This window comes from Ictalurus furcatus, chromosome 14, assembly GCF_023375685.1.
Source record: "Ictalurus furcatus strain D&B chromosome 14, Billie_1.0, whole genome shotgun sequence".
Classification (NCBI taxonomy): Eukaryota; Metazoa; Chordata; class Actinopteri; order Siluriformes; family Ictaluridae; genus Ictalurus; species Ictalurus furcatus.
In genome coordinates, this window is record NC_071268.1 from 24,605,284 (window position 1) to 24,618,221 (window position 12,938).

The following is a 12,938-nucleotide window of genomic DNA, read 5'->3' on the forward strand; positions in this document are numbered from 1 at the left end:
TTCAGAAAGCCGTTTTATTCAGATTTGCTTGCTGTACAGATTTTATTTAAAATTATTAACCATAGAAGCCATGCTTCTATTATTATTATTATTATTATTATTATTATTATTATTATTATTTTTATTAGTAGTAGTAGTAGTAGTAGTATATTTATTATTATATATTATTATTATTATTATTATTATTATTATTATTTGTTTTGCTGATTTGAAACCTTTCTTTAAGTTTATTTAATTGAAAATGTATTTAATGCAATTTATTCTAAATTAAATTAAATAAAACCTAAGTTTAATAAAAGAAATGTACATACATATAGCAGTGTCATTCTATTTAACTGTGTCTCTGTGTCTATTCCTAGTACCAATTGTATACCATTAAGGGTGCATTAGGTAAGATTTGTCCAAATTTGGCATGATTAGGTCTCTAACAGAAAAATAGAAGGAGTTGAATAAGATTTAAATGATTTCTTTTACTCCTTGAACATGTGTACACAAAGCTTCGCCCCCAGAACTTTAACTGGTTTAACTGGAGTTAGCATCAGCAAGGACTGTCAAGACATCACTTTCAAGCGCCTTGAAAGCCAGGTTATACCACTATAAAGATGCGAAATTCGGCTCATAATGATATACGAGGATGTTCACCAGTTTTCTTTATGAGCTCTTATGAGCGCTAAGCTACAGTATTAGCATTTTAGCATTGTTACCTAAAAGATAGAACATTCAGCTGCTTGAAAGCTAAGTTATAACAATATAAACATAAAATTTGGCTTGTTTTTTTCTTTCTAATGACAAAACAAACAAACAAACAAACAAACATTCCGGACCATAATGCAGCTTTCCAAATGGCTTTATTCAGCCATGTAGTAGACTTGTGCTGAGGTCACGGCTTAAACCATCATGTCTTATCATGTTCTAAATATTTTTCCAGGTTTTTTGTACTAGTAAGAAATTTCAAAAATTGACTATTGTATGTCTAATATTTCACATTTGAGATTCATGTATGTGGTCACTCTGAATGTGTGTGTGTGTGTGTATGTGTGTGTGTGTGTGTAGCCCACCTCGAAGCACCGTGGCTGGCTGATCTCTCCACTTGGACCTAACCCCTGGTGGATGGTTCTGGTGTCAGTAGTTCCTGCTCTTCTTTGCACCATCCTCATTTTCATGGACCAGCAGATCACTGCTGTCATCATCAACCGCAAGGAGCACAAACTCAAGGTAGTGCACACACACACACACACACACACTACTGCTGAATCAGAACACACATCAGCTCCTGCAACAAAATGCTTAGTGATGGATGACTTACTGCTCTCTCTCGCCCTGCAGAAAGGCTGTGGTTATCATCTGGACCTGCTGGTGGTGGCCATGATGTTGGGTGTGTGTTCAGTGATGGGGCTGCCGTGGTTCGTAGCTGCCACCGTTCTCTCCATCTCCCATGTGAACAGCCTGAAGCAGGAGTCCAGCTGCTCAGCACCGGGGGAACAGCCCAAGTTCCTAGGCATCAGGGAGCAACGGCTCACAGGCGTCCTCATCTTCACCCTCATGGGCTGCTCCGTCTTCATGACCTCCGTACTGAAGGTCAGAGGTCACAAATGGGCCACATAGTGGGTCTGAAAAGTCACAATACTTCAAAGTTAAAGCTTTTTTTTTTTTAAATACTAGTGCTTCCGTCCTTCCTAATTATAAAATAAATGCATTTTTGTTATTGAAGTGCACACACACACACTTATTAATCAGCACTGTATTTTCTGTAAGGTTAACTGTATTAATATGATGATCTGTGTGTGTTTTGTGCCCAGTTCATTCCCATGCCAGTGTTGTATGGAGTATTTCTCTATATGGGTGTTTCGTCTCTGAAAGGCATACAGGTAAAAACATTACACTTACAGCACTCATCAAATAATCTGAAACATCATTTAAAGCTGAAACTAAATATTACATTCGATTAGATTTCCTGTTCACGTCGTTATTTTAAGGGTACCGTTTGTAATAGTTAAAGGTGTTTCCACACCCGGGACACGTCACAACATTTTAAAGATACTCTAGAAAAATCGACTCGTAATATTGTCAGTCTTTTTCTTCATATCAGGCTTCAGTTTATCATTTTTCTGGCCCACATATTAGCTCCGCCCATATTAGCTCCGCCCAGTCATAACAATGAAGTTCAGCTCAAAGGGGTGGGGTTTGGATATGTGTGGGCTCTAAACATCGCAAACGTGACCCTGTTGTGATGGCGTATGCTTTAGTTTAACAGTACAGTTCTGTATTATTTATTATGCTGTTTAATTCTCAGTTCTGATTGGTCAGATGGTGTTGATTAATTTTCTAGCGCAGCAGCTCTGACAGTAGTTCCCGGCTTCAAGGAAAATCACAGGTTTATATTAATGCACTAGATCGCATACGTTATTGTAATATGGTATATACTTACACAGCGGCTTGTATGCTGGATGACATTTATGGCTGATAAACAAGTTGTTTTTTTTTAATTTAACATTTAAGGAAAGAGTCTGCAGTGTCAGTGCTGTAATAGTCAGTAGGTTTTGCATCATAGGAGAGTTTTCAGGACAGAATTTTGTGCTTTCTGGTCTGTCCATAACACGACAAGCTTCATTTTTTGAAATTTTTTTGGTATTATTACCTTCTAGAGAGAAAAAGAAAGGCTGGTGAAGGAACAACTTTTTATAGATACTATAACTTGTCTTGCTGATGTTCGACAACATTAAATGTAATTGTAAACAGTTCAAATGGATGATGGGTCACTCATTAATAAATTTTAAAAATTGTAATTGTTGACAAATTGTTGTGGTATGAAAGAATCAAAATACAATGTTGTTATTGAAAATTAATCAGCTTCGGGCGGGCAACAGTAACCACCCCACTACTGATTCTACAAGACCATGCCCCAAAGAATTCTATTCCTTATGCTACATTCACACATACAGTGATTTTAACGCTGCAAGTTGCCAGTTGCTGTACTATGACGTCGCCAGTAGGCCCACATCTACAACCCCAATTCCAAAAAAGTTGGGACACAGTGTACAATGTAAATAAAAACAGAATGCAATGATTTGCAAATCTCATTAACCCATATGTTATTCACAATAAAACGTAGAAAGCATATTAAATGTTTAAACTGAGGAAATGTATCGTTTTAAGGAAAAAATAAGATCATTTTGAATTTGATGGCTGCAACACGTCTCAAAAAAGGCCATCAAATTCAAAATGACCTTATTTTTTCTTAAAATGGTACATTTCCTCAGTTTAAACACTTGATATATTTTTTTATGGTCTATTGTGAATAACATATGGGTTTATGAGATTTGCAAATCTCTTGTGCACACCCACATCACGCCCACATCTACTTGCCAACGGTCGGAAGTTGCCAGCTCTCATTGACAATGAATGATCTGCGATCGCTTTCTTGCTGCGAGTCGCTGTATGTGTGAAGTAGTTTTACAGGCTGCTACTCCTGTTGGACTTGTACTCGTGATGAATGGAGTAATCATAACAGCTTTCTGTCCCTTCTCTTCATCTCTCTCAGTTCTTTGACAGGATAAAGTTGTTTGGTATGCCGGCGAAGCACCAGCCTGATCTGATCTACCTGCGGTACGTGCCGCTGTGGAAGGTTCACGTCTTCACGTTGGTGCAGCTCACGTGTCTGGTCCTGCTGTGGGTTATCAAAGCCTCGGCTGCCCGGGTCGTCTTCCCCATGATGGTATCGGCAGGCTTATTACACTCTTATTCAGCGTACGCTGAACATAGTAGAATAACTATCTACAATATATCGAGATTAAAATTCTCAGCGTTGCCGCAAGTCTTCATAAGTAACAGATAACATCCGACATCACGTCTCATTAACATAAAATAATTAACAACATGGAGGCATGCAGTATCATTCCCTGATATTGGAACTCTGTGGTGTTATCTTACTTAGCGGTGAGTACAATGATTGTCTACGGGTTAGCGTTATATGACTTACAGTACACGTCGCTAGCTTTCCATTTGTTGCTGCTTTTCATGAAAATATTTCCAAACAAAGTAAACTAAAAGATTCCTTTCATCAGAAGTGTATTTTATTCATTTTCATATTCTTTTTTTTTTTTTTCCTGTTTAGCGGGATGATAAATAAATTTCTCATCGTTGTCATGGTTACACCGTATTAGGATCATTGATATTCTGACCGATCCGTGCAGACCTCCCACATAATGTGGATGTTCTTTCTCGGATAGACTTACGACTGCAATCGCTACGGACAGTTTTGCACTCAAGCCTCCATCACTGAACTGTTATAAAATAGACTTCAAGTTAAAACTATAATGAATACAGAAATGACTCTGAGGCTCATATTTATAAGTTGTTCATAAGCTCATAAGTTCCTGGTAATGCATTAGCACTTTTTGACTACTTTATTTATAATCGCACTATCCGATGTTACTCAGATGAGGATGGGTTCCCTTTTGAGTCTGGTTCCTCTCAAGGTTTCTTCCTCATGTCGTCTCAGAGAGTTCTTCCTTCCCACTGTCTCCTCTGGCTTGCTCATTAGGGATAAATTTATAAATGTAAAAAAATATTTCTGTAAAGCTGCTTTGTGACCATGTCGCATTGTTAAAAGCATTACACAGATCGAATGGAATTGAATCGCTCATAATATGTATAGCGAGGGCTCGAAAGGTCTGAGATTTTACATCCTGTTCGAATTTAATACAACAATTTTCATTACAAATGATAGTACTGACAACAACTTGAGTGAAAAGTAGAATCTTTGAAATATTTGCATAAATTTCAGAGTTAGTATTTGTTTGGTGTGAAACCGTATGGTTCATTTTAGATCAAATCCATCAGAGTGTCGTCTGATCACGCGCTTCAGTAGAAGAGATTAGACATGAGGAAAATCTGATCTTTGGTACAAAAAGCAGTTAACATGGTCAATATGACACGTTTGCTTACGTGTAAATATAGACCGTTTTAATGGACGTTAAATATGGAAGATATTGAACATTGATTTTTTTTTTGTTTTAAATATTTCAAAATTCTAAAATTGTTTGTTTATTTCCAATTTGAAGTGAAATAAAGAAACAGCTTTCCAGTGTGGTCTCGGACTATCGGAGCACACTGTGTTGATATCGTTTACTTTGAAAGCAGTCCACCGTCTTCCCTGCACACAATGGGAGTTCAGCGATGACACGGAGCGTTAAAACGTCATGGCTTTGTGGTGTGGTTTGACCGTACCGCCACAAAATAAACCAAGTGATTTTCTGAGCGGTGGCTGAGTAATCTGAAAATCACATAACCTACTTGATATTTCCGTGTGGTGTTGTCCGTTTTTTTTTTTTATTCCCTGCAGAAAAGAGTCTGCGCAGTTGGTGCCAGCAGTACATGGTGCATCTCGCTTTAGAAAGTTAACTAGCTAGCAAACCTTGCGTTAATAGCAACATGGTAAACTTAATTCAAAGGCACTCGAGGAATGAGCAAGCTAAACTATGCCATTGAGAGAGTTGTAAATGTGCATGACTAAGCATATAAGCTTAATTAGAAAACAAACCAACAAACAAACAAACAAAAAAAACGGCTTTTCTAAAATTTAATGAGCCAAAAATGTATATATATATATATATATATATATATATATATATATATATATATATATATACATACACACACACACACACTACCGGTCAAAAGTTTAGACACACTCATTCTTTATTTTTATTGTTTTCCCACATTTTTGAATAATAAAGTCATCAAAACTCTGGAGTAACACAAATGGAACTATGGGAATTATGTAATAAAAAAATCCAAAATAAATCAAAATACTTTAATATTTTAGCATCTTCAAAGTAGACGTCCTTTTTGTCTAGAATTTCAGAAATGTATTCTTGGCGTTTTCTCAATTGATTTCTTGAGGAATTTCGCCTGAGGTGCTTTTTAAACAGTATTAAAGGAGTTCGCACCGACGCCAGACTCTTATCGGCTGCTTTTCGGAATATTTCTCTCCGAGTCGTCCGTTTAAAATAATACTTTTTTTTATAAATAAAATGTTTGTTTTCTAATGAAAGAAACGAATACGTCGGTACGATTATATTTTTTGTCTACGGCACCGATTTCACACATTTAATCACACACCTTCAGATCAAAAGCATTTTAAGATCATGAGAAACATTTCACTCGAGTGTCCACAAACTTTTGACCGGTAGTGTGTATTATTTGTAAAAACACACACATATTTTAAATATATTTAAACAAGCCCACAAACCCCCTGTAATTATGCCACAGACCACAAGTTGAGAAACACTGGTTTATTACAGTTGTATTACACTTATATAACATGCTTGTTCTAGCATGAATGCAACAATAATGTATCAAAATGCTGGCATTTGTGGTCTGGTGAGAAAACTTTGTTCATCAAAGCTGCTTTGTTTATCAGCTGCTCCATGTCTCAGGTGCTGGCGTTGGTGTTTGTGCGTAAGCTGCTGGATTTCTGCTTCACGAAGCGAGAGCTGAGCTGGCTCGACGACCTGATGCCCGAGAGCAAAAAGAAGACAGAAGATGACAAGAAGAGCAAGAAAGCTATACAGGTACAGAGAAAGAGTCCAAAACAACAACAACAACAACAACAACAACAAACATCTGGACTCGATGGAAGTCATAGAGATCCATGTTTTAATCGTGTGAAGTTTTTTTTAAAAAATGATTTATTAAAGTTTACTCAGTTAAATAAAATGGTGAATTGTTTATTATACAGTTTATCTTAGCTACTGGAATTGATGCTAGTTTAATCTGATGTTAGCAAAGAAACCAGGCTAAATGAGATAAATATGGCCAGGTAACATGAGCAAATTAGCAAAATATGTTTGTTTGTTTGTTTTTTTAAATTAGATACCGAGTCAAAGGAGATGCCTCATTTTAAATGAGGCTTTGTTTACTCCAGCATATTGAAACATTTTACTGAGGCAGCGGTAGGAGTGGCTTAGCCATATTCAAACACATACGGATAGCTATAGCGCTAACTACACTGTGTACCATGAGAAGTTCGCAGCAGATGATACTTGTTATTTTTTCCCTCTCTTTAAACTGAAATGTAAATAAAATGCGCATGGGCGTGTACAGTGATTGAAGCCGAATTGGGATCTAAACAAATTGGTACTGCATTATATTATAGTACATATTACATTATAATATATTACTAAACAGATATTGAATACATTTTTCCCTCAAGGGCCGGTTGAAATTTGCTAAAACGAGGATGTAGCTGACCCATCACTGGTCTAATAAAATACAAAAGATAAAAAAGAGAATATTTTATTTCATATACTTGACACTGTCACATAATGTTTGTTTGATAACATATACAGATTTTGTGGTTAGAGAATGTTCTTCTTTCCTCGTCTACAGGAATCTGAGCAGCTGACGGAGGAAGAGGAAGAGGCAGAGACAGGACTAGCATACACAGGAGGAAGAGGAAACGTGCTGAAGATTCCACTGCAGGCTCACTGTGGCAGGTGAGCTCCTCCTGCTGGAGAACTTCAACACTGCAAGCTCAAATACAGCAGAGATGAGTGCCACCAAGTGGTGATACAAAGTTATTACAATCACAATCTGACAGGTCCCACGTGGAATAAACTCGAATAACATTACTCAATACAATACAGTAAAACAAAACAAAACAAAACAAAACAAAACAAAGGTGTTAGTTCTCAGGCTCAGAAGTGATGAAGCCTACTTAGGGGAGTGACTTTGATGTGAGCCAATGGCAGGATGGAGACATAGATAAAGATAAAAGATATATTTTAAAAATAACTATGTATTTAAATATATATTTTAAAATACCTATATTTTGTATGCTAAAAAAAATTAAACAATGTAGCGTTTATCAATGAAAAACAAGCTAATGGATTAAAATAGCTTTGCATCTAATATGGAACAGCTAGGAGAAAACAGCTAGGATATAACAGCTAGATTAAAAAAAAACAAACAAAAAAAAAACAACAGTTAGGATTTAATAGCCAGATAAAACCAGTCAGGATATAACAGCTAGGATGGAACAGCTAGGAAAAAACAGCTAGGAAAAAATAGCTAGGAAAAAACAGCTAGGAAAAAATAGCTAGGAAAAAATAGCCAGGAGAAAACAGCTAGGAGAAGAAACAGCTAGGAAAGAACAGCTATGACAAAACTAGGAAAAGCAGCTAGGAGAAAACAGCTAGGATATAACAGCTAGGGGAAAAAAACAGCTAGGATATAACAGCTAGGGGAAAAAAACAGCTAGGAAAGAGCATCTAGGACAAAACTAGAAAAAGCAGCAAGGAGAAAACAGCTAGGACAAAACTAGAAAAAGCAGCTAGGAGAAAGCAGCTAGGACAAAACTAGGAAAAAGCAACAAGGACGAAACAGCTAGGACGAAACAGCTAGGACATAACAGCTAGGATGAAACAGCTAGGAAAAACAGCTAGGATGAACCAGCTAGGAAAAACAGCTAGGACAAAACTAGGAAAAAGCAACAAGGACAGAACAGCTAGGATATAACAGCTTAAAAAAACCCAGCTAGGACGAAACAGCTAGGACAAGGTAGTACACAACATTTAATAAGCTTGATTCAAGCAGGTACACTGCACTTCCACAGTAAAGTGGCCACATAAGGCAGTCAGCCACTCCACCATCAACAAACCTGTAAACAAATATGTTTTCAGCCTGGACTTAAACCCTGAGACTGTGTCTGAGTCCCGAACACTAATTGGAAGGCTGTTCCATAACCGTGGGGTTTTGTAAGAGAAAGCTCTTCCCCTGCTGTAGCCTTCACCATTCGAGGTACCGAAAGAGTTACGAGAGTTAGAGAGCGTGACGGTAGTGGAGTCAGCTGTACTTCCTGAATAATTGTCAGTTTGAGTGCTATCACTGATTTAGACCGACCACTTCCACACATGCCTAATGATTTACATACAGAACAAATAAAACACAACACAGACAAAGACTACACACACCAAAGACAGCAGGAAGGTGCAGCGTAACGGTAAAGTATGCTCAAACAGCAAGAGGAACATAGAAAAAGAAAGCAATAGTGCGCACGACCGAGACGGGCTCGGTTTATTAGTTACAATAATGCCGAGAGAAACACTACTGAGCAGCCGGAGACAAATAAAGCCTAAGCATAATAAAGCCTTTTTTTTTTTTTTTCTTTTTTTTTTTTTTTACACAACACAACAAAGATTCAACAAACAGTTTCTTCCAATTGCTTCCATTTAACACCACGGCATATTTATGCAACGCATGTAATACAATTGGGATACATGAGATATCTACATCAATGCAGAGCAAACAAATTAAAATGATTACATACTCGATAGATATCCCAGGACGAGCCCCCGGGAAAACTGTACGGATGAGAGAATCTTCGGGTTACGATTCTTAAGAAAAGAGAACGTGAAATTACACAAAAAAGACGGCGCCCTCGCCCCGCCACACAATTCACCAAAGGACACACATACACACAAAATTCAAATGGCAAGACCTCCCATTTTATTCAAAGAAAAGCAGAGTATATATCATGCTTAATCACAACACAGACAATGAGTTAATTATTGATTGATGGAAGGGCATATTTGCGGTTCTTTACAATGAAACTGTACTGACATGACTGCATTCTATAATGTTAAGTCTATAATATGTAGTATGTTCACTTTTAATCCGAATGACAGTATATATTTAGAAAATAGGGATTCTTACTTTCGGATAGTTAAGGGTTTATAGCTTTTTAAAGGGTCTAATTTCATAGAGAAGCTCTTTATTGTGGGTTTCTACACAGAACCTTCAGAGTTCCCTCAGAGACAGACTAAAGGAAATTGTTTCTGTTTATTACGAAATAGTGATTAAAATAAATTCCACAGATCACTTATTCAATTTTTTAAAATAATGTTTTTTTTGGACCCACAGAGCTTTCTACTCCTAAACTTTCCACCAATAGAACACAATTGGTGGGATTGGCTTTGGTGCTTGGACACCTAAATATAATAACTTTGATAATGTGGGTTGTAACAAACAAACCCCCTGGCTGTGCTTCATGCACCCCACTTTGAGAACCACTGGTGTGAGGAATGAAATACTTGGGAGTGTGCTGTTATATAAAAAAAAAATGTTTGTCCGTTTATAGTTACATTTAATGTTGTGGAACGCTGGTAAAACAGGCGAGTTCCTATTATCACGTCATCGTTAGTTGAAGTTAAGATAGTTTGTCATTTTACAGAGAAAATGGAAAGTGCAAAGACTTCGCAGACACTGGAGACTCCATCCATCCATCCATTTTCTCTACCGCTTATCCTTACTGGGTCACGGGGAACCTGGAGCCTATCCCAGGGAGCATGGGGCACAAGGTGGGGTACATCCTGGACGGGCACACTCACATACACATTCACACACCCATTCATACACTACGGACACTTTGGACATGCCAATCAGCCTACCATGCATGTCTTTGGACTGGGGAAGGAAACCGGAGTACCCGGAGGAAACCCCTGAAGCACGGGAAGACCATGCAAACTCCACCCATACAGGGCCGCAAACCCTCAACCCTGGAGGTGTGAGGCGAACGTGCTAACCACTAAGCCACCGTACCCCCAGACTCCTTCTATAAATGTTAAAAAAGGCGTCTCCATATATTAAACTTTACCACATCAGTGACTGATTTTTTTTTTCTTTGTGAAAGAACAAACATGCTTTTCAAATGTACAAGTCCCTGTGAACGAGCTGTTACTATAGAAACGATAATGTATTTGAAGGAGTGCATTAATATAAACCTTGGATTTGAATTAGAGGAAGCTACTGTCTGAGCTGCTGCTATAGAAATTCATCATCACCTCTACTGACCAATCGGATTTGAGAATTCAGCTGTTCTGTGCCATAATAGAGAATGTTTGATAGATATGTACGGAGTTAGATTAGGGTGAAACCGTATAACTATAGCCCATTCTCTGTTTTATAGTATATGTGTGTGTGTGTGTGTGTGTGTGTGTGTGTTCTGGTATAACTGATAAGATGAACAGATGTTCTACATGAAAAGCTGTTGTATCACACACCATGAAGAAGGGCAAGAGGTTGTTCCTCCTCCATGTGTGTTCAGGCTCAGAATGACTAATCCTTATCTGATATCCATGCTCTATTTGTTTGTGTGTGTGTGTGTGTGTGTGTCAGTCAGGAGAAGGTGGCGTGTGCTAGGCTGAACATGGAACCAGGCCGGGGTGGACAGGACGAGCGGAACGTAGAGACGGCGCTCTAGGGCAGAGTTTATTCCTTCATTTTTGGAGCCACTCCTACTCCACCGCTGGAGCGAAGCAGCTCATAATCAGCAACTTGACCCTGGGCTTGAGTCAGCGGCACCCACTGCTGGACTGGAGGACTGAGAGAGAGCAGCCATGGAGGAGAGAGCACAGTGTGTGCAGGAACACACTCACCTAACTCTGAGGACACAAGAAATACTGTAATGACTACTTTATTAACCTTTTTATTATTATTATTATTTTCAGTTCTTGCACATGGAACACTTTGCTGTATCATTTAGTACATTCTTCTTGTTTTCGCAGGATTTTTTTTAAAAAAAAAAACTTGATAATTTATAATATTATACATTGTATCCATGTATGTGCAGTCTGGCTTTAATGCCTTAATCACTGACTGTGTAACATAATGAGCAGATCTGCATTCAACTGAACGGCATAACTGATCGAATCCGCTGAAAAAAGAATTGCCAGTGAAGTTCATTATGAAGCACGCCATGCTACGTGACGTTCACAAGTAGCAAAGCTATCTGAATCAGTTGCACTGTTTAATAATAACGTACACAACGTAGATGCTGTTACGCGCCGTCATCAAGTCGACCTCCCGCTTTTGGCTCACATCAAAAATGCAGGGAGTCAATACCCCCCCCATAAAAAGAGTCGATTCACTGACTCCCTGATTCCAGGCATCGGAAACCGAGTCAAATCCGAGTCAATTCCACATACCAGAAATGATTCACCGCGCCCAAATTGAGTAAGCATAGTGAATTTATCTCGTCAGAGTGTTTGTTATGGAGACAGCTATTGAATTTGACTGTCAGAATTGAACAAATCAAGACTTGAACTACAGGCAAGACTCAGTCTCATTAGCTATGTTTCCATCCAAGTTGCGAATTTAACTTATGCGAAAAATTGGAATATCGCATAAAACATTTGCGAACAAAGCACTGTTTCCATCCCAGGTGTTCAAGAGAACAAAATCGTCACTTCCGGAGGAAACTGCCGCAAAGTCGCCTACCCAAACATACCTCTCTCTCTCTTTCTCTCCGCCATTTTGACTTTTCTGAGCCGCATGATTTGTTGATGCAAAGTCACATGACTTTTTTGATGCGCATCGAAGAATTTATTCGGTAAACGTGTTTCCATAGTAGTGTATGCGCACGTTTTCTTATCGAATTTCAAAAACAATCCACCTCAATTGCTTAGTGGTTAGCATGTTCACTTCACACCTCCAGGGTCGGGGGTTCGATTCCCACCGTGGCCCTGTGTGTGCAGAGTTTGCATGTTCTCTCAGTGTTGCGGGGGTTTCCTCCGGGTACTCCGGTTTCCTCCCACAGTCCAAAGACATGCATGGTAGGCTGATTGGCATGTCCAAAGTGTCAATAGTGTATGAATGGGTGTGTGAGTGTGTATGTGATTGTGCCCTGCAATGGATTGGCACCCTGTCCAAGGTGTAACCCGATGCCTTGTGCCCGATGCTTCCTGGGATAGGCTCCAGGTTCCCCGTGACCCTGAAGGAAGGATAAGCGGTATAGAAGGTGGATGGATGGATGGATGGATCCACCTCAATTGAGCGTGTGTAGATTTTATGTGCATTTTGGAGATTTTATTCACACCTGGTGTTTCCATTTTGCGATATCCCAAAATTCACATAAACATATGTGGATGGAAACATAG

At 38.6% G+C, this 12,938-nt stretch overlaps 1 protein-coding gene across 1 annotated transcript in view; it reads left to right on the forward strand.

The window, feature by feature from the left end:
- Positions 1–11,910, forward strand: part of LOC128617812 (sodium bicarbonate cotransporter 3) — a 48,785-nt gene extending 36,875 nt beyond the window's left edge. Inside the window, exons 19-25 of the mRNA XM_053640968.1 lie at positions 1,054–1,215; positions 1,327–1,578; positions 1,800–1,868; positions 3,542–3,715; positions 6,441–6,575; positions 7,393–7,499; positions 11,179–11,910. Of these exons, the coding sequence (XP_053496943.1) occupies positions 1,054–1,215; positions 1,327–1,578; positions 1,800–1,868; positions 3,542–3,715; positions 6,441–6,575; positions 7,393–7,499; positions 11,179–11,263 (984 nt within the window). The 3' untranslated portion in view covers positions 11,264–11,910. The remainder of the gene's footprint in view (positions 1–1,053; positions 1,216–1,326; positions 1,579–1,799; positions 1,869–3,541; positions 3,716–6,440; positions 6,576–7,392; positions 7,500–11,178) is intronic.
- Positions 11,911–12,938: the final 1,028 nt, after the last annotated feature.